This window comes from Torulaspora delbrueckii, chromosome 3, assembly GCF_000243375.1.
Source record: "Torulaspora delbrueckii CBS 1146 chromosome 3, complete genome".
Classification (NCBI taxonomy): Eukaryota; Fungi; Ascomycota; class Saccharomycetes; order Saccharomycetales; family Saccharomycetaceae; genus Torulaspora; species Torulaspora delbrueckii.
In genome coordinates, this window is record NC_016503.1 from 866,024 (window position 1) to 890,710 (window position 24,687).

The 24,687-nt window shown below is 41.1% G+C and overlaps 13 protein-coding genes across 13 annotated transcripts; 8 read left to right on the forward strand and 5 right to left on the reverse strand.

Moving 5' to 3' along the window:
* Positions 1 to 133: 133 nt before the first annotated feature.
* On the forward strand, positions 134 to 1,444 carry SMK1 (mitogen-activated protein kinase SMK1; the record flags this gene model as incomplete). The annotated part of the gene is made up of 1 exon (XM_003680532.1): positions 134 to 1,444. The coding sequence occupies one exon, from the start codon at positions 134 to 136 to the stop codon at positions 1,442 to 1,444; it is 1,311 nt and encodes a 436-aa protein (XP_003680580.1).
* A 202-nt stretch (positions 1,445 to 1,646) lies between these two features.
* Positions 1,647 to 5,909, forward strand: VPS15 (ubiquitin-binding serine/threonine protein kinase VPS15; the record flags this gene model as incomplete). The annotated part of the gene is made up of 1 exon (XM_003680533.1): positions 1,647 to 5,909. The coding sequence occupies one exon, from the start codon at positions 1,647 to 1,649 to the stop codon at positions 5,907 to 5,909; it is 4,263 nt and encodes a 1,420-aa protein (XP_003680581.1).
* Positions 5,910 to 6,047: 138 nt separating this feature from the next.
* Positions 6,048 to 9,077, forward strand: SEC8 (exocyst subunit SEC8; the record flags this gene model as incomplete). The annotated part of the gene is made up of 1 exon (XM_003680534.1): positions 6,048 to 9,077. The coding sequence occupies one exon, from the start codon at positions 6,048 to 6,050 to the stop codon at positions 9,075 to 9,077; it is 3,030 nt and encodes a 1,009-aa protein (XP_003680582.1).
* A 233-nt stretch (positions 9,078 to 9,310) lies between these two features.
* MMS4 (Mms4p) lies at positions 9,311 to 11,380 on the forward strand (the record flags this gene model as incomplete). The annotated part of the gene is made up of 1 exon (XM_003680535.1): positions 9,311 to 11,380. The coding sequence occupies one exon, from the start codon at positions 9,311 to 9,313 to the stop codon at positions 11,378 to 11,380; it is 2,070 nt and encodes a 689-aa protein (XP_003680583.1).
* A 136-nt stretch (positions 11,381 to 11,516) lies between these two features.
* FES1 (Hsp70 nucleotide exchange factor FES1) lies at positions 11,517 to 12,386 on the reverse strand (the record flags this gene model as incomplete). Its single annotated transcript, XM_003680536.1, has 1 exon — positions 11,517 to 12,386. One exon carries the CDS (start codon positions 12,384 to 12,386, stop codon positions 11,517 to 11,519), a length of 870 nt encoding a protein of 289 aa, XP_003680584.1.
* Positions 12,387 to 12,670: 284 nt separating this feature from the next.
* On the reverse strand, positions 12,671 to 14,812 carry EXO84 (exocyst subunit EXO84; the record flags this gene model as incomplete). Its single annotated transcript, XM_003680537.1, has 1 exon — positions 12,671 to 14,812. One exon carries the CDS (start codon positions 14,810 to 14,812, stop codon positions 12,671 to 12,673), a length of 2,142 nt encoding a protein of 713 aa, XP_003680585.1.
* Positions 14,813 to 15,019: 207 nt separating this feature from the next.
* On the forward strand, positions 15,020 to 16,561 carry SIF2 (Sif2p; the record flags this gene model as incomplete). Its single annotated transcript, XM_003680538.1, has 1 exon — positions 15,020 to 16,561. One exon carries the CDS (start codon positions 15,020 to 15,022, stop codon positions 16,559 to 16,561), a length of 1,542 nt encoding a protein of 513 aa, XP_003680586.1.
* Positions 16,562 to 16,730: 169 nt separating this feature from the next.
* On the forward strand, positions 16,731 to 17,708 carry TFB4 (TFIIH/NER complex subunit TFB4; the record flags this gene model as incomplete). The annotated part of the gene is made up of 1 exon (XM_003680539.1): positions 16,731 to 17,708. The coding sequence occupies one exon, from the start codon at positions 16,731 to 16,733 to the stop codon at positions 17,706 to 17,708; it is 978 nt and encodes a 325-aa protein (XP_003680587.1).
* A 44-nt stretch (positions 17,709 to 17,752) lies between these two features.
* On the reverse strand, positions 17,753 to 18,148 carry TDEL0C04880 (uncharacterized protein; the record flags this gene model as incomplete). Its single annotated transcript, XM_003680540.1, has 1 exon — positions 17,753 to 18,148. One exon carries the CDS (start codon positions 18,146 to 18,148, stop codon positions 17,753 to 17,755), a length of 396 nt encoding a protein of 131 aa, XP_003680588.1.
* Positions 18,149 to 18,277: 129 nt separating this feature from the next.
* BRR1 (Brr1p) lies at positions 18,278 to 19,336 on the forward strand (the record flags this gene model as incomplete). The annotated part of the gene is made up of 1 exon (XM_003680541.1): positions 18,278 to 19,336. The coding sequence occupies one exon, from the start codon at positions 18,278 to 18,280 to the stop codon at positions 19,334 to 19,336; it is 1,059 nt and encodes a 352-aa protein (XP_003680589.1).
* A 228-nt stretch (positions 19,337 to 19,564) lies between these two features.
* YMC1 (organic acid transporter) lies at positions 19,565 to 20,482 on the forward strand (the record flags this gene model as incomplete). The annotated part of the gene is made up of 1 exon (XM_003680542.1): positions 19,565 to 20,482. The coding sequence occupies one exon, from the start codon at positions 19,565 to 19,567 to the stop codon at positions 20,480 to 20,482; it is 918 nt and encodes a 305-aa protein (XP_003680590.1).
* A 216-nt stretch (positions 20,483 to 20,698) lies between these two features.
* On the reverse strand, positions 20,699 to 21,475 carry ARO7 (chorismate mutase ARO7; the record flags this gene model as incomplete). Its single annotated transcript, XM_003680543.1, has 1 exon — positions 20,699 to 21,475. One exon carries the CDS (start codon positions 21,473 to 21,475, stop codon positions 20,699 to 20,701), a length of 777 nt encoding a protein of 258 aa, XP_003680591.1.
* A 2,035-nt stretch (positions 21,476 to 23,510) lies between these two features.
* On the reverse strand, positions 23,511 to 24,425 carry JID1 (Jid1p; the record flags this gene model as incomplete). Its single annotated transcript, XM_003680544.1, has 1 exon — positions 23,511 to 24,425. The coding sequence occupies one exon, from the start codon at positions 24,423 to 24,425 to the stop codon at positions 23,511 to 23,513; it is 915 nt and encodes a 304-aa protein (XP_003680592.1).
* Between the last annotated feature and the right edge of the window lie 262 nt (positions 24,426 to 24,687).

Genomic DNA, 24,687 nt, shown 5'->3' on the forward strand with positions numbered 1-24,687 from the left:
ATAAATCAGATGAAAGAGAGAACTAACAGTCATCCTAAGGCCATTGTCTATTGAAGCGGTGGCATATTAAACATTGATAAATTTTTGTTCCTTTTAAGCATAGATCCTCAGTTCTTTGAGAATTGGAATTGTTATGCCAAATATTTTAAATAATAACGATGATATTGTGAATCGACAACAAAGAGTTAACAAATCGGATTGGAAATACTATAGATATAAGCCGAGCTCTGATCGTATTAAAGGTTTGCTGAATTTGCAAATGGATAAAACTCATTTGAGCCAGCGGGAATCAGAGTCTCGTACAGTGTACGAGAGCGCTAAATTCTCTTTACCCGCGAGATATGAAGTTATCCAAACCTTGGGGAAAGGATCTTATGGGACCGTTTGCTCCGTCAAGGATCGATTAAATCCACAAAATCAGTATCCAATTGCCGTTAAGAAGATAACCAACATTTTTTATCGAGAAATTCTTCTGAAGAGGGCAATAAGGGAATTGAAATTTATGATTTTCTTCAAAGGCCACAAGAATATCGTTAATTTACTTGACCTTGAAATCGTCTCAGACAAGCCATATGATGGACTTTATTGTTATCAGGAGCTTATCGACTACGATTTGGCTAAAGTAATTCATTCTTCAGTTCAACTCTCAGATTTTCATATAAAGCACCTATTCTATCAGATTTTATGTGGTTTGAAATATATTCATAGTGCTGAAGTTATTCACAGGGATTTGAAACCAGGTAATATCCTCTGTACGTTAAATGGTTGTTTAAAAATCTGTGATTTTGGCTTAGCAAGAGGGTTGGCTCCACAATTCTTCACTTCAAAAGATAACTATCACGATATAACCAATTACGTGGCAACTCGTTGGTATAGGGCCCCGGAGTTGATTCTCTCGGAGAAAGCTTATGACAAATCAATTGATATGTGGTCCACTGGCTGTATCTTGGCAGAATTTTACGCAAGAAAACCGCTATTTATGGGCAAAGACTCTATGCACCAAGTTCATGAGATTGTTAAAGTTTTGGGAGCTCCATCAAAGGAAATTCTCGTCGACTACGGATCATTGAAGGCATGGAACACCTACCATAATTTGAGTGGATCATCTCCAACAGTTTCTTGGCAAGAGTTGTATCCCTTTGCCGCAATTGAAGCATTAGATTTGATCGATAATTTATTGAAATGGCATCCGAAGAAAAGGTTTACTGTAGAGCAGGCTTTGGAGCATCCCTTTTTAGGTGCTGTTCGAAATCTAGATGATGAACCAGTCTGTCCTTGGGGTCCGTTTGATTTCTCCTACGAATATCAGTTACACTCTATGCCCAGGCTTAGAGAGTTTTTAATACACGAAGTCTCAATGTTCAGAGAAGAGAGGCTGAGACGTAATATAACAAAATCAAAAGCCGTTGGAGACATAAAAATCGTGGGGGACCTGCAGTTGTGAATTGCCAATTCTAAAATGTATAAGACCTTCAGAGTCCAATCTATCTAAAGCACCTTTGGTGTGGCCTATTTATTTTCGAGCTCTTAAAGATTTACTGTGTTTCTATTTCAAAAAAACAAATTCGGGTACTACCTGATCAAAGCTCAAGAACCCACAATTCATACCTCGGAGTCTGAAGGCTGGTATACATACAGTCTTTCGGATGGGTGCTCAATTATCGCTATCTGCCCAAACTTCACCGTCTATTGCAATCTTCTCCTATGTCGATGTTTTGGACGAAGTCCATTATCTGTCGCAGCTAAACTCATCGGGATTTCTCAAAACATGTAGAGCATTAGACCCCAATGGTAAAATAATAATCAAAGTGTTTATCAAGCCTAGTGAAGAGTACGATTTGAAAGAGATTAAAAGGCTCATAGATGCAGAGGCCAGTTCACTTGCAACGCTACCAACTGCGTTGAATTACAGTAAAGTTGTCGAATCAAGCAGGGCGGGATACCTGATACGACAACACTTGAAGAGTAACCTCTACGACAGACTCAGCTATAGACCATACCTATCTGAAATTGAGATGAAATTTATGGTGTTCCAGCTATTACAGGCTCTAAAGGATGTTCATGATTTAAACATTACCCATGGCGATATTAAGACCGAGAATATATTAGTGCTTAGTTGGGACTGGCTTGTACTGACAGATTTTTCCTCCAACATCAAACCAACATATCTACCGGAAGATAATCCCGGTGAATTTTCATTTTATTTCGATACATCCAAAAGAAGAACATGTTACTTGGCAACTGAAAGATTTGATACAAAATTGCACGAAAAAACAAGAGGTTCCTCTGGAAAGACCACAAAGGAGATGGACATTTTTAGTTTGGGATGTTGTATAGCTGAAATTTACGCCGAGGGCCGTCCGTTATTCAATCTTTCACAACTTTTCAAGTATAAAAACAATGATTACGATGTTGTCAGTTATTTGATGGAAGAAATCGGAAATGAATCACTGAAAAATATGATTATGGACATGATCAACATTATTCCCAAGAAGAGATTATCATGCAGGCAACTTCTGGAAAAGTATAGAGGATCATTTTTCCCAGAATATTTTTACACTTTCACATACGAGTACTTCAGAACTTTAGCCACAATGGGAACAAGCGTCCCCATCACCGGATCAATATGTGCAAACACAATATTAGAGGATCAGGTCAATGTAATTGATGAATGCTGCCGCAAGCTGTATGACGATTTTGGCAAGATATGTCAAGAGCTAAAATATCGACTAAACTTAAGACAATCCGATTCATCTAATGAGTCAGATAATAATGAAAATTATGTCAAGAACTCAATCAAACTATCTAATCTGGGAGAGTTGGAGCTCAAAAGTAACGACAGCAACGAGCAAGCTGTTAGAGAAGAATGTGCATTGTTGTTTATCTCTTTTCTTTCACATGGTCTTCGAAGCTTGACATCAAGTGATACTAAACTCCGATGTCTCGAGTTGCTAGTGGCCTTTGCCCAATACGTGTCAGATGAAAACAAAGTTGATAGGGTTGTACCATACCTGGTCGCTTCCTTTGATGATGAATTTCCCAATGTTCAAGCAACCGCTATCCAAGCTCTCGCCCAAGTACTCTTTATGACCGAGAATATCAATCCCATCAACGAAAATCTCTTCGTTGACTACCTATTGCCTCGGATCAAGAAGACTCTATTACAAAGTAAGCAGAACAGCTATGTTCGAATGGTTATCGCTAATTGCCTAGGAAATTTGGTGACTGTGGCCATACGTTTTCAAGAGGTTGCGTATCTCAGTAGTTCTCTTAATCCGGCTGAAGCTGTAACAAAAGGGATGGATAGCCTAGAAATTACCAGTAAGCACAACAGGCGACTTTTACAACAAGTGGAGGCTCTCGCCGTTACGCTTCTCATAGACAGTGACACATGCGTAAAGATGGCTCTTCTAAATAACATTTTGGTTCTGTGCAAGTTTTTTGGTCGAGAGAGAACTAACGATGTTGTTTTGAGCCATTTGATTACCTATTTGAACGATAAAGATCCGTCTTTGCGTATTAAGCTGGTTCAGACGATAGCGGGTATCGCAGTGCTTTTGGGTCCAATAACGCTGGAGCAGTACATTCTTCCGCTATTGACACAAACAATAAATGACTCTGAGGAGCTCGTTGTTGTCAGCGTGCTCCAAAGCTTGAAAAACTTGTGCAGAACTGGGTTGATTCAAAAGAAGTTCTTCTATGACATCTGCACAAGTGTCAATTCTCTCATATTGCATCCCAACGTTTGGATAAGACAGTTTTCTATGCTATTGATCGTTGAGATCTCCAATAATCTCTCTAAAGCAGAAGTTTATTGCGTTTTGTATCCCATCGTGCGGCCCTTCTTTGAGTTTGATGTCGAATTTACGCATGATCTGATGCTTTCAAGTTGCAAACAGCCAGTGTCAAGGACCGTTTACAATCTACTCTGTAGTTGGTCCTTGAGAGCATCAAAATCCTTATTTTGGCAGCAAGTCCCAAGCAATCATGTCGATGCGTTTGGTAACAGTAATATCACCCTCATCACCAAAAATTATTCCAAAAAGAACTATGGTTTTGGTGGTCTTAGCGCATCAAAGGCTGTCGTTTTGTCTCCTAATAATGAAGAGATTCCACTGACCATCGAAGATAAAAATTGGATCGATAAGTTCAAAAGTGTCGGTCTGGCAGAAGGTGATTTATGGAAATTAGCTGCTCTACGGGGTTATATTCTGAGAACGGCAAAGTTGATATCAAGGAAGAATGAAATTATGATGAGTGAGGAGAATGACAATGCTAAGAGCTACGGACAATCTACCATATCACTTCCGAATGTCATGCCAAAAAACGTATTCTTTGACATTGACTTTAGTAATGAACCAGACAAGAACCAAATAATGAACACAGACAGCGTAAGAACCAGTTCCAAAGGAAAGCTACAAGGACACTTAAATTCTCTTCCAAGTGTGAAAGACATGAATGGCTCTTTGCTGTTCACTACTAAAGCAGCTGCCACAACAACCCCCAACTTGGAGAATATTTATGTTCACTTGGACTTTTCAACCCAGCACAAAAATACGCCAACAAAAGTATCAATGGATAATAACGACGGAGCCAAGTTCACAGTGAACAATAGTTACGAGGGTGATGTCTCCACTATCAAAACTTTCCTTCATCAAATCAAAATTCTTCCCCCAATGCGAGAATATAAAGAATTTGGTCCAACCATAAGTGATACTCAACACACAAAAATCACACATAGTCCTCGGGGTACATTAGTAACCGCACTTAATGAAAATTATCCTGTCGCTGTGACGGGTATGGCAGTTTCAAGCGGACCTGTTCCCTACATGGTTACTGGATCTGTTCAGGGACAGTTGAAACTTTGGAACATAGCGGAAATAGCCTCTGGAGAGATATACTCGTCGTCCTTAAACTATGATCTCTCATCAACGATAACAAGCATCACGATGTTGGATGGATATGATGCGTTTTGCGTTTCCACCAAAGACGGTAGAATATCTGTGTTAAGATCCTTGTATCAATTTGATGATAATCAGTTAGTATTTACCGCTCTCCAACCAGTCAGAAAGATCAGAATTAAACAGTCTTCAAAGAGGGAAACATTTGCTACCTGCCTAAAGTCAGTGGTCACAGAAAACACTTCGATATTAGTGGCATTGACGAACACTTCTGACGTCATAATTTATGATATTAGAACCATGGATCTCCTGCAAAAAATTGAAAGTCCTCCTAGCCATGGAGCCGTTACGAGCTTCTGTGTAAGTGAGAAGGGCTCTGTGCTGATCATAGGGACGACTAAGGGTGTAATCGACGTTTGGGATCTGAGATTCCACGTCCTCATATCAACCTGGACATTCGGGGACCATACTCCAATCAGTCATTTAGAAGAGTGTGAGGCCCTCGGCAAAAACGTGATTGCAGTTGTAGGAGGCTTTTCGGGCGCTACTTTGTCTATCTGGAATTACTGCAAGATTCGATGCCAACAAGCGCTTATCAATTCAGATGAACAGCCCTCCATAGAGAATTTCATTCCTCATAAGAAACTGCAAGATCAACAAAAATTTGGCGAAGTAAGTACTTCAGAAACGATTAGATCTATCTACATCATCGGAGAGAAAGTCTTTTTGTCGAGCGAGGAGACTAATGATCTCTTCATGTTAAATGTGAAAAATTTAGCGTCCTCATCGGTATTAATTGGACCTAATAGCAGGTCGAGTTCCGTTGTTCCTATTCAGGTGACAGCAAATCTAACCTATTTGCTCCTAAGACGCGGTCCCAGTTCATTGGGATCAAATGACACAGAACATTGTAATGACAGTGTCAACTGCATCGCTTCAATAAATGTCGATAATGCTGCTTTACTCATCACATCGGATAATTCCGGAACCATTGGTGTCTTTAGTTAGCGATGTCGGTACTGGATCCTCTACGTGGAAAATGATGCTCTTGTTTGGAAACTTGTTTAAGTCCTATACAAAATAGTTTTACTCAAATTTAGGTGATTCAAGAGTTTTAGATAGCTTCAGCTGGCTTATTGTGGCTAAATGGATCGGTTAAAACCACTCAAGGGTCGGTCCCGAGGGCTTTCGGTCAACAGTATATCAGATGCCCAGCAGCAGGCAATGAACAGCTCGCTGGACAACTTGCAAGGTGATCTTAGTCGGGTTGAAACACAATGGAATAGAATCTTGACGGAATATTCCAATCCATTAGAGCTGGCTTTATCATTTCTGGACGATACATCGGTTGGACTGGGGCATAGATATGTCGATTTTAAGCAATTGAAGACACGTATTGGGTTCGATCTACAGGAGGCTGTCAACGAGCATTTTCAAGTGTTGAACACTAATGTAGCTTCGTACAGCATTGCTGTTAATGCAATCACATCTGCGCAGGATAACATTCACCAATTAAAAGAGCGGGCAATTCAATCCACCAGTAACATAACGATGCCGAAGGGATCTCTAAAGGAGCTCAATGATGATGCGATGAAACAAAATGAGATGATCGGTATACTTAGCGCAGTTGAGGAACTAATTCAATTACCTGAAAAAGTGGAAGAGCTTATTAGAAGTGCGGATTACAAGAATGCTCAAATATTACTCGCTCGGGGGTTTCTCTCTGCAACGAGTCATGATCTTTGGGCCCTCGAATCATTGCAAATTTTGAAACAACAACTTGAATTACAAGAGCATGTTCTTTTCAATAATCTAATTGAAGAATTGCACGATATAATATACTCTAAGAAAGGTACCTTCATCTCTATGAGGGGCATCCTCAAAGACATAAGCTCAAGCCAGGAAGGATTCAGCAGTTTAGAGAATTATCTTTACAATGTTTCTAATGTGGATCTATCAAAGGACATTTTAAGCGTCAACGCAAAATTATCCCAATTCTTGAAAAATGTCCAAAAGCCGGCCTTTACTTCCACACTAGTCCAATCTATGTCAATCTCAGAAAACGAATTTGAGCGCTTATTTTTCCTTTTATCAATTATCAACGATCTTAATAAGCTTCCAACGGCTCTGAGTATATTGGCGAATAGAGCAAAAGAAGAATTACACAATATTATCTTGAAATCCACAGAAGAAGTGCGGGTGAACCATCCATCACTTCTGAAGATTGCAGGAAGTGTCAACGTTGATGACGATTTTGGAATACCAGTGAAGGATGTTTTATCTGTGGTAATGCGGGAGTGCTTTTGGAAAATCTTTGCCAAGTTTTTGGTGGCAGCTCAGGGACACCGTGTTGTCTTCGATACTGTCAAAAAATTGTTCCCCTCTGCATCACGCTCTAATATGTATAAATTTGAGTCGGTATGGACCAAATTGTTGGATGAGATAGAGGTTTTGCTTTCCAGATACCTGGAGAACTCGGACATCATAGTAGCGGACGGTACTCGACATAGAAGCGGTAGTGCAGTTTCCATGCCAAAGAAGAAAGAATCGCCGCTTTTCACTTTGCAGCATAACATAGAGGATAGTTCGACTGCGAAACAGCATGCCAATGAATTAATGGCTCTGCTGAAAGACATTTTCCCTGGGATCACCATTACAGCTAGTACAGAGCTGGAAACGATATATGTTGAGGAAGAATCTTTTGAACAGGAAGAACCTTTGGTATCTGCATCTATTTTCAACATGAAAATTTTACTTGAACCTTACCTACTCTTCTGCCAGGCGACATCAGATATCATACCAAGTGAACTTCAGAAGAATAATATTTCCTCTATGAAGTTCTTCAAAACCTTCATGAACGACCGTTATTTTCCCAGCCTTGAGATGACATTTTCATATTTCTTCGAAAAGAAGGTCGAATCAAACAATCCATATGCACTCGAAAATCTCGAATCCAACAAATACGTATTCAAGGCGGCTGCTGATTTTCGGCTATTACTGAGCAAGCTTTTATACGTCCTAAACACAACGCACAGGTTCCGGGAAAAAATCTTTAATGCAGTTGTGGAGCTTTTGCACCGATTTTACATGTACTATTTCAACCTGTTCGAGGGCTTATTTAGTACTTCAGCTTCCACCGTTCAGCAAAGAATAATATCAGTATGGCTTGCTGATCAAGACATCATGGAAACAGAAAGTCAAATTCTAAAAGGAGCTGAAGGGTCTGCCGCAAAGGAATCAGAGCTCTTGATGAAGCATTGCTCTGCATTTTCATCGAAGGAAAGAGGTTTGCGTAGAGAGGACATTCTCAACACTGTGACTGTTGACGCCGTGATTCACTTTTTGGGTACCGTTTGCTGGATTCTAAGTTGGTTGCCAGGTCTGCGGAAGGTAATAAATACAAGCAACCAACAACCTGATGACATGAACGTCGAAAAACTCAGAACGGACTGGTGCATTTTTGAGTTGAATGATTCGGCGGCTCTCGAGCAGCTGAATAATCTCAAGATTATGATGAATTCTGAGGTAGCTGGCAAATTCGATGAAATTGTCAATGGCTTTTCATCTTTGCAAATTAAGCTGTACTCTGCAATTAGATTCGATACAAAAGCACGCTGTATATATCACATCAGCAAGATATTCAATACCGCTGATGCATGGAGCACTGATGTTGCCAGCATTGAGCTGGATGAACACATTTCATCCCTTATCACCGAACTGAAAACAATTGAGAATAAAATTAGACAGCAGCTCTCGGAGGACAGTACTGATAAGGTCTTTACTGGAATCGATTCCATTGTTGATTGGACCTTCATCAATGGAATGGACTCAATTCCAGTTATGAATGGAAATGGTGTCAAGAGGATGCTGAAAAATATTAAGGTCATACAAAATGCATGTCAAAATTTTGTATCAGAAACTTCAATGATCGACATGAGTCAAATTCTAAAGCTATACTCCCTCTGTGGCTCAACAGAGTCGGACCTCTTCCAACAGATTCAGGAAGGCAATCTAAACCACTGCTCTAAAGATATCCTCAAAACCGTCTTAAGGTTACAGTTTAGCGAAGAACTACAAAGGCAAATAAGAAGAACGAGTGGTAGCTCAAGAAGAGTCAACTCGATGCCGCTGAATAAAAGATATAATGATGCTCTGAAGCGGCTTGGAGCACCATAGAGCTTACGTAAAAGGCTCTTTTACCTGAAATAGACAACCGTAAATAGAACTTATGACATACCAACCAGCTGTCTGAGAAAGAGAAAAGAACCTGAGGGAGAAAGTCTTACTATCCGTTGGTTCAAAGTGTCAACCTAAGTTGATCCGCGCTTCAAAGAGTTTCGTGCATTTCAAAAATAAACACAACACGAAATCCTGAAATGCCAACCGGCTGAAAAGGGAACCTTCCCACAATGAAGGATGTTGTAGTGGTCCTTGACGATGACACTACTAATGACTCTCGTTCGAGCTACGTGAAGAAGATAAAGGATGGTCCAGAAATTTTTACGTTGATCAGTGAAGAAGAGGCCCCGAATATCCAAGATCGTAAAGACTACCCTTCTTCTCCGAGGCAAGTAGAGATTGTCCCGGATACTAGCGCACAATACACAAAGGGATCAGACGAGGTTTATGCACCATTCCACCAGGATGTGAATTTTACAGGAGAGCAAGACACCCCACAATCTATTGAGGCGATTGAAATATTCAATCATTCCTTGGAAAGCCGCAAACGTAAGCCATATGATATCTTGGATGAAGAATCATCTCCTTTTTCTGAAAGTAAAGGAAGAAAATACCGAAAGGGAAGCAATTTGGTATTTGACACCTCGGAGATGTTGAGATCATATGTCGATCAAGACTCAAAAGGAGTTAAGACTACAGACGTTCGACATGAAGAATCATCCGAAATATTTGAAGACAATATGGAAGAGCTTTGTATCTCTTCTCCGACTACAAACAGAATACGCTCCCAAACTCTGCGAAGTCAGTCCCTTCGACTGTTTGTTCAAGACAGTGATGACTCGAGTATCAACAGGGTGAAACCCTCCAAAGCTTTGAGCCAAGGTTTGAGAGAGCCAATTGAAACTAACTTGGGCTTCGAAGATTCGAGTTGCTTGCATGATGAAGAATCGAAAAATAATACACACCTGACCTCTACTCGAGAGACCAAACAACTGAATCAAGGAACATTCACTGATCTTAGCAGGCTTCCTATATTCTCTATGTCCAAGAAGGAAGACCAAATTTTGAGGCAAACAAAAGTTGATGTTGATGAAAAGCCGAAGGTCTTGGAGCTCGAACTTAAGAAGTTCCTATCGGATGGGGAAGACACACATATATCCGTTAGCCCTGATACTTCCCTAAATTCACAGCCATATAGCTCGGTCAATGTATCAACGAAGAATAAGGAGCGTATTGGAGATGATTTACAAGCCTCAGAGGTTTCGAGATTAGCTCCATATATCGTTCATGGAAGGTGTTACGATGACAACGAATCGCGTATGTTGATTGAAACTTGGTTGAAGAAAGACAAACGCGCATTCAAAGAGAGTAATCAGATACCAAGGACCAACGAAAAAGCACGCAACTCCATCCAAATTGAGTTGCCGGAGAGGCTGATCGAGAACCTAAAGAAAGCTTGTAAAGGCGAACTGGAGAGTAATATTGCGCCTGCGGTCTTTCAACCAAGTGGCGATGATTCGCTTCCCAGAATGCGCTTTTTTAGAAGCTGCCTTAGTGAATATGATTTTAATCATGATGTTTATTATCCATGTGAACCAATAACTGTGGAAGAATATGTCAATTTAGTCTTCTATGATGCTCGTCATTTTTTTGAACAGTATAGAAATGACAAGGAGTACCTCTTCAAGGACCTTAGGGCAATCTCAAAGGCAGGAAAATATCTGATCATTGTCCTTTCCGACTTGAATAAATTAGAAAAGTCTTTGGAAGCCTTAGAAAACAAGAAATTTAAGGACAAGGTAGAGTCTCAGCTGACTGGCTCCCAAACTAGTAGATTTACTGGCACCAAGAGAAAATCAGAATCTTTAGAGGAGCTCAGCATGAAGAAGTTCGATATAGAACAAAGGTTAAGGTTTATAGACCGATTGTGGGGCGTTAAAATTCACACAGTTGCATCTTATGCCGAATTCGCCGATTCATTGCCAAACCTGATATCTATCATTGGGAAACAGCGCATGGACCCTGCCATAAGATTTATGAGATACTCGCATATTAACGGCAGGTCCGGTAAGGATAAAACTGACGTGCTGCGGCAAACATTGCATCAGATCAACAGAATGCCAGAATTGAAAGCTAACAGTGTTGTTTCCGCTTATCCAACCTTTCAAGCATTATTTAAAGATTTCAGAAAGGGTGAACTAAAGTCAGGTCTTGATGGGAAGCATCTTATGACCGAAGCAATGGAAAAAAGGCTCTACAAATTATTCACCTGTAGGAACCCTAATGCATCAATTGGATGAAATGCGAAGTATTATCTCTTGATGCGTTTGATGTATTGCATCTTATAAAAAGTACTTTATAATGCTGACTGTTAATACAAATCTTGCTCAGGAAGCTAGATCCAAAGCGAATCCCCCTCTTCATCGATAACGATTTCTATAATACATACTTTACAGTGGAAAAATCATCCTCATTCAATTTCTCTTTCAAACCTTCGATGTTCTTCATTCCTAATGATAGCTCACTAACTTCTTCCTCGGTGAACTTTATGCCTGCGGTAATCAATCGTGAGAGGAAATTCAAAACTCTATCAACAATGGATACTTCTGAATCGGAGCGCAGACAACAAATCGCAGCTTCCACCACGCCATCTTCCCGTAGCGTCGATATCAAGCCTTCTGTTACCTCGACTGAGCTCAAAAATGCGTTCAGTAAGGATACTGCTCGTGTCTTCAATTTAGGTTTAGAACTTGGGTCACTAAGAACAGGTGCTATAATATCAAGTCCATGCGATTTAAGGAACTCAGTAGCCAAAACGGTATGATTCTTGATCAAATTCGACAAAGCATAAAATGCTTTCAATCTGACATTCAAAGGCTCTTTGGTATCATTGGCTAGTTGAATGATTTTCATTAGACCTTCCTCTTGCTTAGAAAAGGCGTTCTGAGTAGGTTCATTGTTCTGAGCTGCTGTACCAATTACTGATAACGCGGCTGCTCTGAGATCTTCTTCACTATCTGAGAGTGTCTCTAGAAGTGGAGTCCAAAGCTTCATGTTTTCGATGTTGTTGGCATTATCCAAATTCTCAATCAGCATTTCAAAATTGTCCATTGCCACAAGTCTATTCTCTAATTCTGCTTCCTGATTCCTCACAACTGCCATGGCTTCTCTCATAAGTGTTGGATCGTCTGGGCCACCGCCTCCAAATAATTGCTGCAGAAGCTTAGGATCGGGTTGGCCGACTTTAGCGATTGCTTCCTTATCTTCTTGTGCATTGACAATTGACCAATGCAATAATTTCTCCATCTCTGCTCGCTTGTTCTAGTAAAAACTCAACTCTCAATAAACCGCTGCAAAACAGAATGGATCAAATACCAAGCTCATCATGGTGAGTCTCATCAATTAATGCTTTATATCGATGATCTTCACTTTTTGAAGGAAATTGCTAGAAGTTTCTGGCCCATCACACAGAACGGATTAACGTCACGTGATTTGACTTTGAATCAGAATAATGGATCAACTTTCCTCAAGTAACTTCGTGATGTTTGACCCATGGATCATCTGTCATGTCTGTGAGGACCTTCGTAAGTTCAACGGATTTTATGGTTATTCTTTCTTATAAAATCATCAAGTTTGTAAACGAAATCGAGCCCGACTGATTTTAGTCCATCAATTTGTTTTCTCGATGACCTGATTGAAGCCGGTGAAATTGGCTCATCATTGGGCAATTGCTTTTCAATAAGCAAGAAATGCTGATCGGCTTCTTCGCGACACCAATTTACCAAAATGGAGGAGAACCTATCCTTGTCTTCCTGGAAAATCTCTCTGAAATTGATGATTGTTTTCTTGATTGATTGGAAACGAATTACAGCGATTTGTGTCAAATAGTTGGCAGTGTTATCCAGGGATCCGATTTGTAAAATCAAGTCCTGTATGTAGTTTGACCTGTTCTGTAAGAAAAGGTCAAGTCCATCCTCGGACAATCCCAACTTGATCATATTCTTCACAGCCACAATTAGTGGGGCCATTTCCGATGTCGTAGTTATGGTATGTGATAGTTTGGCAGCGACAGCATCACGCCTTTGATTTATTTTGAGGGTGATAAGTCCATGCAACATCATATCATCATCTTCTCCCTGATCCGCTAGCTTTTTTAACTGTGTTTCCAATGCATTCAGCGCGTCAACAGCTTTACCAAATTTTAGTCTACCCAACTCAATATCGATTTCTTCTACTCCATCGTCTAGAAATTTCAACTTCTGTGGGACAGATGTAACGTCCCGCGAACGACTTCTTGAGTGCATCGACATGGTTATTTTCTGGAAAAGATAGCTATCCATGGCATCACCACCATTTCTACCGGGTGTCACACTTCCAAGGCTTCGCCTTGCGTTTTTCACTGGGCTCTTTGTACCTTCCCTTCCTGGTGTTTGCTGAGTAGACTGGAGATAACTAAAAGACTCCTTTATTTTCCTTGCGTTTTCTTCCTCAGCCTGGAAGATATCGTGGAAATCATCTTTTGCTCGTCTTATGACGTTCAATAAGCGCGGGCCTTCCTGTGGATCTCGGCACTCATATATGCATCTTGTGGTATGTCCAAAACTAAAAGACAACCGTTTTTGTGAGGCTCCCTCTGGGGTTACATTTACGTCTCTTAGATGAGCACATTGGGCTACAACTAATTCTTTTTGCTTCTCTCTGGGTCGTGCGGCAACTAGCACCATGTCGTTTAAGATGAATATGTGAACGCTTTGTAGAGGTTTCAACGTGGCAAGGTTGAGTTCAATCCAATCGCCGCTCTCCAGTAGTATATGTCGCCCCGGAGAGGCGCTTATGTATTTTCTTGCTCCTTCAACGTTTTTGAAAAGTGTGCTCAATTGGTTATCCCATATCCTCTCTAGAATTGCAACACTGCTTCTATCTCTCTCATTTCCTCCGATACTACCAGCACGCACAGGTGGTAGAAGGCCCGGCGAAGCAGCATTATGGCTTTGCTCTAGATGATTTTCTGTTTGTAAGCGTTTTTCGGCCATCATAAAGAACTGTTGCATCATTTCGGTAAGTTCTTTTGCACTCGATCTCAATTGCTTTAACTCCAAGCTCGCAATACCAAGATCCCTATTCACGTTCAAAATTTCATTGTAGGATGTATTAATATTATCTCGAGCTTCCTCTTGAACTTCAATCGCGAGTTCGCTAAGATTTGAAGTGAATTTGTCAATCTCAATAGCGCTTGCGTCACCCAATGCATCATGCACAAAGGTCTTGGCATTGAACTTTGGGTCTGCCAATAAGGCTCTCAATGATTCTGGCTTCATAAAGGCAAAAGGTACTCCTTTGGGTATGGATTCCGAGGTTTGCTCTCCCACATTGTTACCGTCAGGTACATTGCCGAAATTACGCAAGTCACTCGCTACATTCTGGGGCTGTCCTTCTTCATTCTCATTAAAGCTCGTCATGCCAATCGCTGTTGAGGATGGTAAAGGCATCGAATAATCCAGTTTGGGTGGTACATAATTCGCATTATGTACAGAAAGTCTTCTCTGCATTGAGCTGGCCACTTTATTCTTATCCTTCGCGTTTATCTTTGGCAGCTGCGAGTACTGAGCAGAAACGTTCATATCGCTGTAGGGGTTGCTGGCTTTCCCAGCCTTAGGCTTTGATTTGGGCTGCGTAGTACCCTGTGCTTGTTTTCCATATTTCCTCCCTTTCTTCAATGAGAAATCCACCATGACTGGTCACGAATCGAAAAGCTCAATTGGCCAATTCAAGTCTGCTTTAGTACTTACTTGTTGGTCTAGTTGATTTAAATGTTATAGTATTCTTTGTCCGGCGAATGGCGAAAAAGTACATCATCAGTAAACAATACCGTCTAAGACCAAACGAGAGCTTGACACATATTGCTTGGTGGTCCTCCTCAGCATTGATTTGCAGGAAGCATGAGCATTACTAGTGAGGAGCTAAACTATCTAATCTGGAGGTATCTCCAAGAAACGGGCAACGAAGTGAGTGCGCTGGCCTTGCAAGAGGAAACTCGAGTGCTTGAGTTCGATTCGAAATATGGGAAGGAAGTACCGCTAGGGACTCTTGTGGAGCTTGTACAAAAGGGGATACTTTATACAGAGTGCGACCTATTGGTAGAGAATGATGGAAAGGTGAAGCCAATAGACAATACATATTTAACTCAGAACTTCAATTTGGCACAAGCCCTCCAGGTGGAAAAGGAAAAAGGCCCCAATCGACTGACTGACGGAAGGTTTGCCTTGGAACATGAGAATGACAGTGCAGGTGGTAAGGAAGACTCAGAGGAGGATGTGAAGTCATGGAGGACCTACAAGGGTGCCGAAGAGGCAAACAAGCCAAATGGTTTTATAAGGACACTGAGAGAAGTGCATAAGCTGGCCAAAATTGTTACTTGTAGTTGGAATCCTGTAATACGTTCTGTTCTGGCACTTGGTGAAAAGGATTCGCAGGCGAGGTTATTGCACTTTGACGATGACAACGCAACAATCAAGAACGAATACGAGCTGAAACATCCTTTTGCCCCAAATGTGGTCAGTGAAAAAGCTACTAATGAAGTTACGTGCTTATCTTGGTCGCTCAATGGTCAAGATATAGTAACCGGAACAGAGAATGGTGAACTACGTTTGTGGAACAGTGAGGGAAAACTGAAAAATGTCCTTAATTTCCATCGCTCCCCAATAATATGCATAAAGTGGAACTCGGACTCTACCCATTTCATAACAGCTGATGTAGAAAACGTGACGATTGTATGGAATGCGTTAACAGGTACTGCACTACAACATTTCGAACTTAAAGCACAGGAAAGTGCTACCGATTCACTTGGAGTTGATCTCGAGTGGGTTGAAAATGATAAATTTATTATTCCAGGTCCTCAGGGTTCGCTGGCTGTTTATCAGATGGGTGAGAACAAACCAATAGGCCGACTTAACGGCCACCAAGGTCCTATAAGTGTATTAAAGTTCAATCCAAGTAACAACCTTTTATTAAGCGCCTCAGACGATCATGCTATAAGAATCTGGCGAGGTGGAAGTGGTAACTCATGCAATTGCTTCCTCGGACACTCCCAGAGCATCGTATCGGCTGATTGGATAGACGACGATAAGGTCGTATCAGCATCTATGGACGGTACTGTACGGTTATGGTCTGTTGTGGACAATTCGCTGCTTGCAATGTCAATGACTGATGGAGTTCCAGTCTTTTCGGGAAAGCTCTCAAAAGACAGGACCAAGTATGCTGTTGGATTGATGGATGGCCAGATTACAGTTTACGACGTTCAAGCTCCACCAGAAAAAAGAGGTTCGACAAATTTGTCTGCATCCATTGATCCTTTGCCTCTTCATGGAACATTTCAAAGCCCCAAGGATGGAGATAGTAGTTTCGACCTCTCGTGGTGTTACGATAATGATAAACTGGCCGTGGCTTACTCCATAGGTGACGGGGCCATCATTTCTATGTAGTTGATAACACTACACTTGTTAATAATACATTTACTATCTGTAACATTTTTGCATTAAACTGATTATGATATTTTTTCATCACAGCGAGCGTAAGCTAATTGATTTACTTCGCTTACTTTCCAAGCTACTAAACAAAAGACTGTCATGAAACGACCTGAATACACACATTATGGATGCTATCACTGATCCAACCTTTCATACCACAAAACCTAAGTCGCAATACGCAGAAGAGACACCATCTTTGTTGACTTTGGTCATAGATACAGCACCCAAACTTTGGGCTGAGCTAGATGATGAGAAAAGCCAGAATGCAAACATTATTAGCGTCTTCGAATCGATCATTGTATTCCTTAATGCGCATCTTGCGTTCAACAGCTCTAATCAAGTTGCGGTGATCGCTGCTCACTCACAAGGTATCAAGTACCTCTATCCCAAGAGTAACGTAGGCAACAACAAAGCAACTTCTTCCTCAACCTCTGGTAAGGATCTCTCCATTATCAATAATGACATGTACCGACAATTCAGAAATGTTGATGAAACGTTAGTTGAAGAACTGTATAAGCTATTTCAAGAAGAAAAGAATCAGATAGACAAGGTAACTCAGAAGAGCACACTTGCAGGAGGTATTTCTGCTGGTCTCACGTATATCAACAGAATTTCAAGAGAACTTGCGACCATTGCACTCAAATCCAGGCTACTTGTGATTACGTGTGGGAGTGGGGGAGGAAGAGATGAGATCTTTCAATATATCCCAATTATGAACTGTATCTTTTCTGCTACCAAACTTAAGTGTCCCATCGATGTCGTAAAGATTGGAGGTCATAGGGAAAGTACATTTCTTCAGCAGACTACGGATGCCACCAATGGTGTTTACTTACATCTAGAATCTACTCAAGGTCTGATACAATATCTTTCCACTGCCATGTTCATAGATCCATCTCTCAGACCCATCATTGTGAAGCCAAACCAAGGGTCTGTAGATTTTAGAACCTCGTGCTATTTGACTGGTAAAGTCGTTGCGATTGGGTACATCTGCTCAGTTTGTTTATGTGTTCTATCCATTCTTCCGCCAGGAAATAAATGCCCTGCTTGTGATTCCGAATTTGATGAGATGGTCATTGCCAAACTAAGAAAAAGTGGTAGATGATTGAGTACTTGCAAGCTTCTCAAAGTCTTTGAGATAAGTCTAAATTACTGATAACATTTCCCATTTCGCACTACGTCGAAATCAAACCCATCTGGATACCCATGAACGTTCTTCAAGTGAGCAATCCTATCTCGGTGACACTTGAACTTTTCAACACAGTGCTGTTCAAAGCAACCGTATAGCAGATTAGTTTTTGAAGTAAAAGGGTTATGAAGCTCCTCAAGGTGGAGCTGCAAAAGGCACTCAGTCACAAGATTTCTTCCGCACTCTTCGCAGCGATGGTCATGATATTGTGTCATATGGCTTGCATATAGTTCAATAGGTACATAAATATCATGACATGGAGCCACTTGGCATATAATACCATCTGTGTCTCTGTTATCTTTATCAGCATACCTTTCGTTGAATTCCAAAGATTCACTTCTTCGCTTCAAAGACATATGCTCTTAGTTGTGATCATGAGGCTGTTCAGCTTGTTTGATTGTGTGAGCTTAGTGAAATTTGATGATTAAAATAGCAGGAAATTTCGCTTTCGATGAGCACAAATTAAGCAGAGCTAATAGTGACATATGGAATCCCAGAATGGTCAATCGGTAGATTCAGTTTTTGGTCAAACTCCAGCATTTGCATTAAATGATGAACAAGTTGATCCCGCTGTGGTGGAGTATCTGAATAGTGTTAGGCAGGAGGCCTTAAGAACTAGTGCCGTCAAAGTATCCGAGGTTAAGAGGCATGCAGCTGATATTTATGATGAGGATGATATAGCGGTAAAGAGGGCTAAACCCAGTACAAAGTCGCTGGAAAGTATAGAAAATTTGAATTCAAGAATGGATGACTGGCTAAGCTGGTTCGAAAATGCTAAGAAGACAGTTTTATACGACAGTCCTCTGCCTCAGCGCCATACTGAGGAATCGATGAACCTGCTACTAAACTACCTTAAACAATACCTATCCGGGCGTGCAGAAGAGAAAGGATTTGTATCGCACCTTCTCAGGGTCTTAAAGGACCTTCCCGAGGCGGAAGAGGATGACGCTTTCGAGTTGGATGAAGGATGGGCTGAATCGGTTGTAAAAAGGTTACGTAACAAACGTATTGAAGGTATCGAGGATATTACAATGATTATCTCCAACGATGACTCAACGACGCCGATGGGTTTCAAACAATGGTACCAATACATGCAGCAAAACGAGCCCTCTCAAGCGGCTTTTGGTCAAATTATCAACACAAAAAACATCTGGGTTTTGATTCAATACATGACACAGGAATGGATTAAAATTATCTCCAAGTTTAAGAAGCCGCCCCAGGCAATCAGGTTCAGTAACTGGTTGCTATACATACTCTTCAACGTTCCAGAAAATCTCACAGCGGATTACACAAGTAGTTTGAGGAGTCTCGGTAAAAAATGTCAAGCAATTATTAGAAGTGACTTGGAGTCAAATACTGAAGGAAACGTCAAAAGGCAAGCTCTGCTACTAAAGAATTCACTTCCATCAAGTCTGAAAGATCTAGGTGTCCGAACACCACCCGGGGACCTCGATGTCCTTCTACTGAGCCTCTACGTGATAGCCATCATTTACCGCCAAAAGGACTTGATAAACTGGAACACCACTTTACAAGTTTCGAGGTGAGCACCATCAGTCTTTATCATTAGCCTTTGTAGATAGCGCGATGAGCGACGCTGTTGAAAATAAGAAGAAAAAAAATAGTATCAATGCCGGTTAAAAATTGATCGAACAAGTCAAGTACAAAATATCGCCACTTTTCAAGTTGTAATTGAGCTCAAATTTGTGATCTCAACCAATTTGTGGCTCAAAAAAAGTTGCAACTAATTCTGTGTTGCGAGCTTAAACGATAAGATGTCTGAAGAAGTGCAGGCTCCGCAGCTGATCGATGATTTGGAACTTCGACCACAAGTTGATAAGACCAGAGTTATTAAGGATTTGTTAGCCGGTACCGCCGGTGGTATCGCCCAAGTCCTGGTTGGTCAGCCTTTTGACACCACAAAAGTGCGTTTACAGACATCTACGACTCCAACCACGGCCTTAGATGTGGTAAGGAGATTGATCAAGTATGAAGGGGCGTTAGCATTTTATAAAGGTACGCTGACACCATTGGTTGGTGTCGGGGCATGTGTATCTATTCAGTTTGGTGTCAATGAAGCGATGAAAAGATTCTTCCATAGTCTCAATCCACAACCACAAGCAACTCTGGGGCTTCCGCAGTACTACGTGTGTGGTCTCGTTAGTGGTGTCGCCAATTCGTTCTTAGCTTCGCCTATAGAGCATATTAGAATTCGTTTGCAAACTCAAACTGGATCGGGGCCTACCGCAGAGTTTAAAGGTCCATTGGACTGTATAAGAAAACTACGAAGTCAGAGGGGTTTGATGCTTGGGCTGACACCAACTTTGTTGAGAGAGGCACAGGGATGTGGTACTTATTTTCTGACATATGAGGCCCTAGTTGCGAATGAGATTAAAAAAGGTTTGAAGAGAACAGATATACCTGCATGGAAACTTTGCGGTTTTGGTGCACTGTCAGGCACAGCTTTGTGGTTGATGGTGTACCCATTAGACGTGGTAAAATCGCTTATGCAGACAGATAACTTGCAAAAACCCAAATTTGGTCGTTCGATGGTTACTGTTGCAAGAACGCTGTATGCCAAGGAAGGGGCAAAAGCTTTCTTCAAGGGTTTCGGGCCTACCATGCTGAGAGCGGCTCCTGCAAACGGGGCCACCTTTGCTACATTCGAACTCGCTATGAGGCTTTTGAGCTAGAGAAACTTCTTCATGATCAAAATTCAGACATTATAGCATTTCGAAGCGTTTGAGACTGTTTGTGAGAGGTTCGTATTACTCTAATTAGGGACTAATAAGTCTGTGCAATTTCGACCGTACATGGTTTGAGCAAGGGTTCCGGTGGATCACTTTATTGGCTCCTTTGGGAATAGCACATGTATTTAGCTTCTAAATATGATAGCCGACTATAGATATCTAAGCGTCGACCTCAAGCCTCCTCAACAGATATTCAACCTCGACCTCTTTGGTGATTGGGATGACAATTTCTTTGTAAATCTTGACCAAATACTCTGGAGTGATTCTTCTTTCACCTTCTTTATTTGTAGGATCCACACCATAAACTTCAGCCTTAGTAGTCAGCCTGAGAAGTATCTTTTCTTCAACGGCGGCATTTGTGATATTGGCCATGATTCCCTGGACGTCCTTTTCCAGGATCATCTTGGTATATAAATCCTTATCTGCTTGAAACTTGGCTTCTGCAACAAACTTACCAAAATGAATACGTCTACTTAAACTTTGTAGGCATTCGATGTCCCTAGTAGCAACTGATCCATAATTTTCTGCTTGGTCACCATCAAATTTGGAGATCAACGGCACAATTTCACTTTCATAAATATGTTTGATCTTGTTATTGTAGTTGACCTGAGGGGCATAAGTAGCCAAGACCTGTGGATAGTTGATGCTAGGCAAGATAGGTTTTAAGATCTTATCTGGGGAAAATGGAGTCTCATCTGGAGATTCAAACCTTCTCAATTGAGAGTGAGCCATTTCCATATGCAACAAAGCCCAGTCTAGGAAAGAACCGTCAAATTCTGGAATGGCAAGCCCAGGATGATTTTTTTTATATACCGATGGGCAAGTCGGATAGTGAGACCTTTCGATGAAATTAAAGATGATGGTATTTTCCATCTTGACCAATTCATCTCTGATGTTTTGCAAATTCAAAACCGTGTCTGGCTTGTTGAAATCCATGGTTTATGTGCTTATTTGAGAAAGTCTTGATAATTGTTCAGAGTTAGCCATCGAAGGCCTTTTTTCTCGAAAGAGATATAATGAGAGAAAGCTCGAGCCGATCAAAAAGTAGTGGGAGATAAGCAAAAACAAAATACAAGGATCTCATTCACCACTTGGTTCCAATTAAGGTTAAACAGGATACAAAAGGGATGAATAGTTGATGCTTGAACTCTGATTAATGCCAAAGACACAGAGCCGATGAATGCCTCGAAAAATCTGATCACTATAATGACTTGGGGTCGAAGTATTACGGCCACGGTATCTGCGAGTAGCTACTGGTCCTTACAACCCATTTCTGGCCTACTTTATCTTTCTATCCTTCCACCATGCAATCATATCATCTGATTGATCTCAAAACGTAACAACGAGTCAAGGAAAAGATCTGTAGGATACTTGTTCAGGTGCTACAAGATTACTATCCCAGCTAATTGGAGAGACGAACGTTTTCGTTAACCGACGGATGAAGTGAAGTTTTCTCCTGATTTCTCATGATAAATTACAAAAATACAAGACCGCTCGTGAGTTGATCCTAGCAATGCCGGAGATGGCTGAAGATCTGTCACGACCCATTCCTAATATAAAAGTGCGAATGGATTCTCTAATGTCTTTGTTTTTGTGCCGCTGGATACAATGCTTGTTATCGAATTCCAAGACCTTAGGGTTGATCCATGAGATCACTACCTGCATATGAAAGAGACTCGTGGAAACAAATGCCTTTTCTTCAAGCTATCAAATTGAGGATGTTGCCAAGAGATTCAACTACAATTTATAAAAAAACGGTAAGCTAGATGTGCGAAGTAAGTTTGCAGACTGGCGTGCTAGAATTTCAACAGTGACGCACATGGAGCTTGAAATATATGTAAAATGCAAGATTATTCACAAGTTAGACTTCCGTTGTCGCTGAGCTTACAGATCATTGTGCAAAGTTGCTTAATTAAACCAAATGTTTAGGAAGCTATGAGCGGCGAGACTTGAGCGTCCTCGAAATTTCAATAGTAACAGTTGTCCCTTGTCTTGTCAGTTAGATGCCATAGAAACTACATTGGTAAATTTGCCTGCGAAAGGACCCATTTTCTGAAGACGCTATCAATATCTATCGAGCATAATCCTGGTAACTAGAATAGCTCGAATGTCTATTAGTGAAGTGTGAGAATCTAAGTGGCTGGTGAAAGGTTTCTGCTGCATTTTTTAGCGAAGCAAAAGAAGCTCCATCATACCTTTCCAGACTTTAAGAGAGATAAGATATTGAGCAGCAAGTTCAGCCTCTAAAATGGTAAGGCGTAAGAAACGTGACTGGACAGCTCTGTCACTATCTGGCATATTTTCTTGATTTCCGAATTGGAGTCTTTAGCTTTATGATATGATTGATCAAAGATACTTACGGCTATAGAAAATTAGTGTGGGAATCGTTGCCGACCAACAGAACTGTCAACACGTACAGCGGCTGTGTGGAAGGGCCTGATGTAAAGAAGGTGGGTTTAAACAGAATAGAGGATAGATGGTAGAATAGGTCTGTGACATAGATTTCTGGGCTAGGCGACATTCCCATATTCATCTTTATCCTATTGGATGAGAAGACGTCAATATGTGCACTTGAAACACTTGCTATGAAGGTCCTTCTGACTTCGTATTAAATTTTCGGTACCTGTTGAAATTTGATTTGGCAAAACAAATGGTTTGCATAAACAACTATTTCTCAGAATTTCGTATTCTCTTTTCATCAACGAAGCCAAAGTGCTGAGAAACCAAATACGTTGGACAGGGACATTGACAACGACAAATTCAGGCTAAGAAATTGTTGCAACCATTAGATGCCAATTGATGTTCTTTCACTTCTTTCATCTTAAATGGAGCGAACGGCCAACGTGCCAAGATGGGTACCAGCCCCAACGTACTCACGTATATCGTCGGTCCCTAGGCGACTAACCCACGAAATGGTACTATTGATTGAGTGTTTTTCGATATGTAGAGTTCCTCTTGTCTGCCGAGTTTGTTAACTCCGAGATGCCGTCTTTCCCTTCTGTTCCTTCTTGTTTATCATATTTTGAACCAATTCTTCATTTTTCTTGGCCTCTCGATCCAGATCTGCATTTGTCCTGTAAAGCCCGTAAGTTCTGAACCACAAAAATCTTCTCAATCTCGAAACCTTGTCTGTATCTAGTCCGTAGTTCGTATATGATTGTGTGAGATCATGTTCTGTTTCGTCGTGCGTATACCTTTTGCTTGTGAGAGAATCCTCGATTCTAGTAAGTAAAGCAGTAGCTTGCACACAGACGACCAGACCACAGAGCCATAGAAAGAGAGTCCAAACATCTATTGGCTCCTTTTCTGTCTTCATATTGTTATGGTCCTCCCAAGTCCCCGCATTCCAGTAAGCATAAGTACTATCGGACCTGTAACCATGCGATCCCGGATACTGAGTGGCCATAGTGGAGGCATAGTTCTGTGGTCCGTAAGACCAGCCGCTCCGACTAGTGTCGTATGACCTTTTTTTCCTAGGATCGCTAAGAATCTCATAAGCTTGAGTCGTTATCTTGAACCGTTGCAATTTTTCATCTAAAGTAAGTAAATTACTCTCAAACTTTATCTGATTTATAGGTGACCTTATTATTCTGATGTTTTGTGAGATATCTGGATGGTATAATTTCGCAAATTCATGGTACTTCCTCTTAAGGGCTCTCGCATCAACCTCGGAGCCATCGGCTTTATCAAACAAATCATAAGGTGTTGGATTATCTTTCTTGGGCCACTTGGAATCGTAATGGGCATCTGAATTATCAGATGGGACAGTAGCGTATGATCTACGAAACAAAAAGCCACCAAATAGACAGGATCCTGCAGCTATTCCTCGTCTCGATGACGTTATGGCTATTCTACCACTTAAAGCATGGCTTTGGTAACCTGGCATATCGTGTAGACCCTCGAAACACTATAGTGGTGCTATACGAGTGGTCAAATACATTTTGGACCGACTCCTTTGACATTGTATAGTATAGGGTACCTTGCGATGGCGCGCCCGATGGGACTAGGGCCTATCAAAAGTCGTTCTCAGCCAGAGCAGCCTCAGCTGGGGCGCCGAAAAGCGCGAAACGAGCTCTGGTTGGTCAAACCAAGCACTAGCAAGAAGACAATAGATCTAATGATTCAATCACTATATGTGTCACTTGATG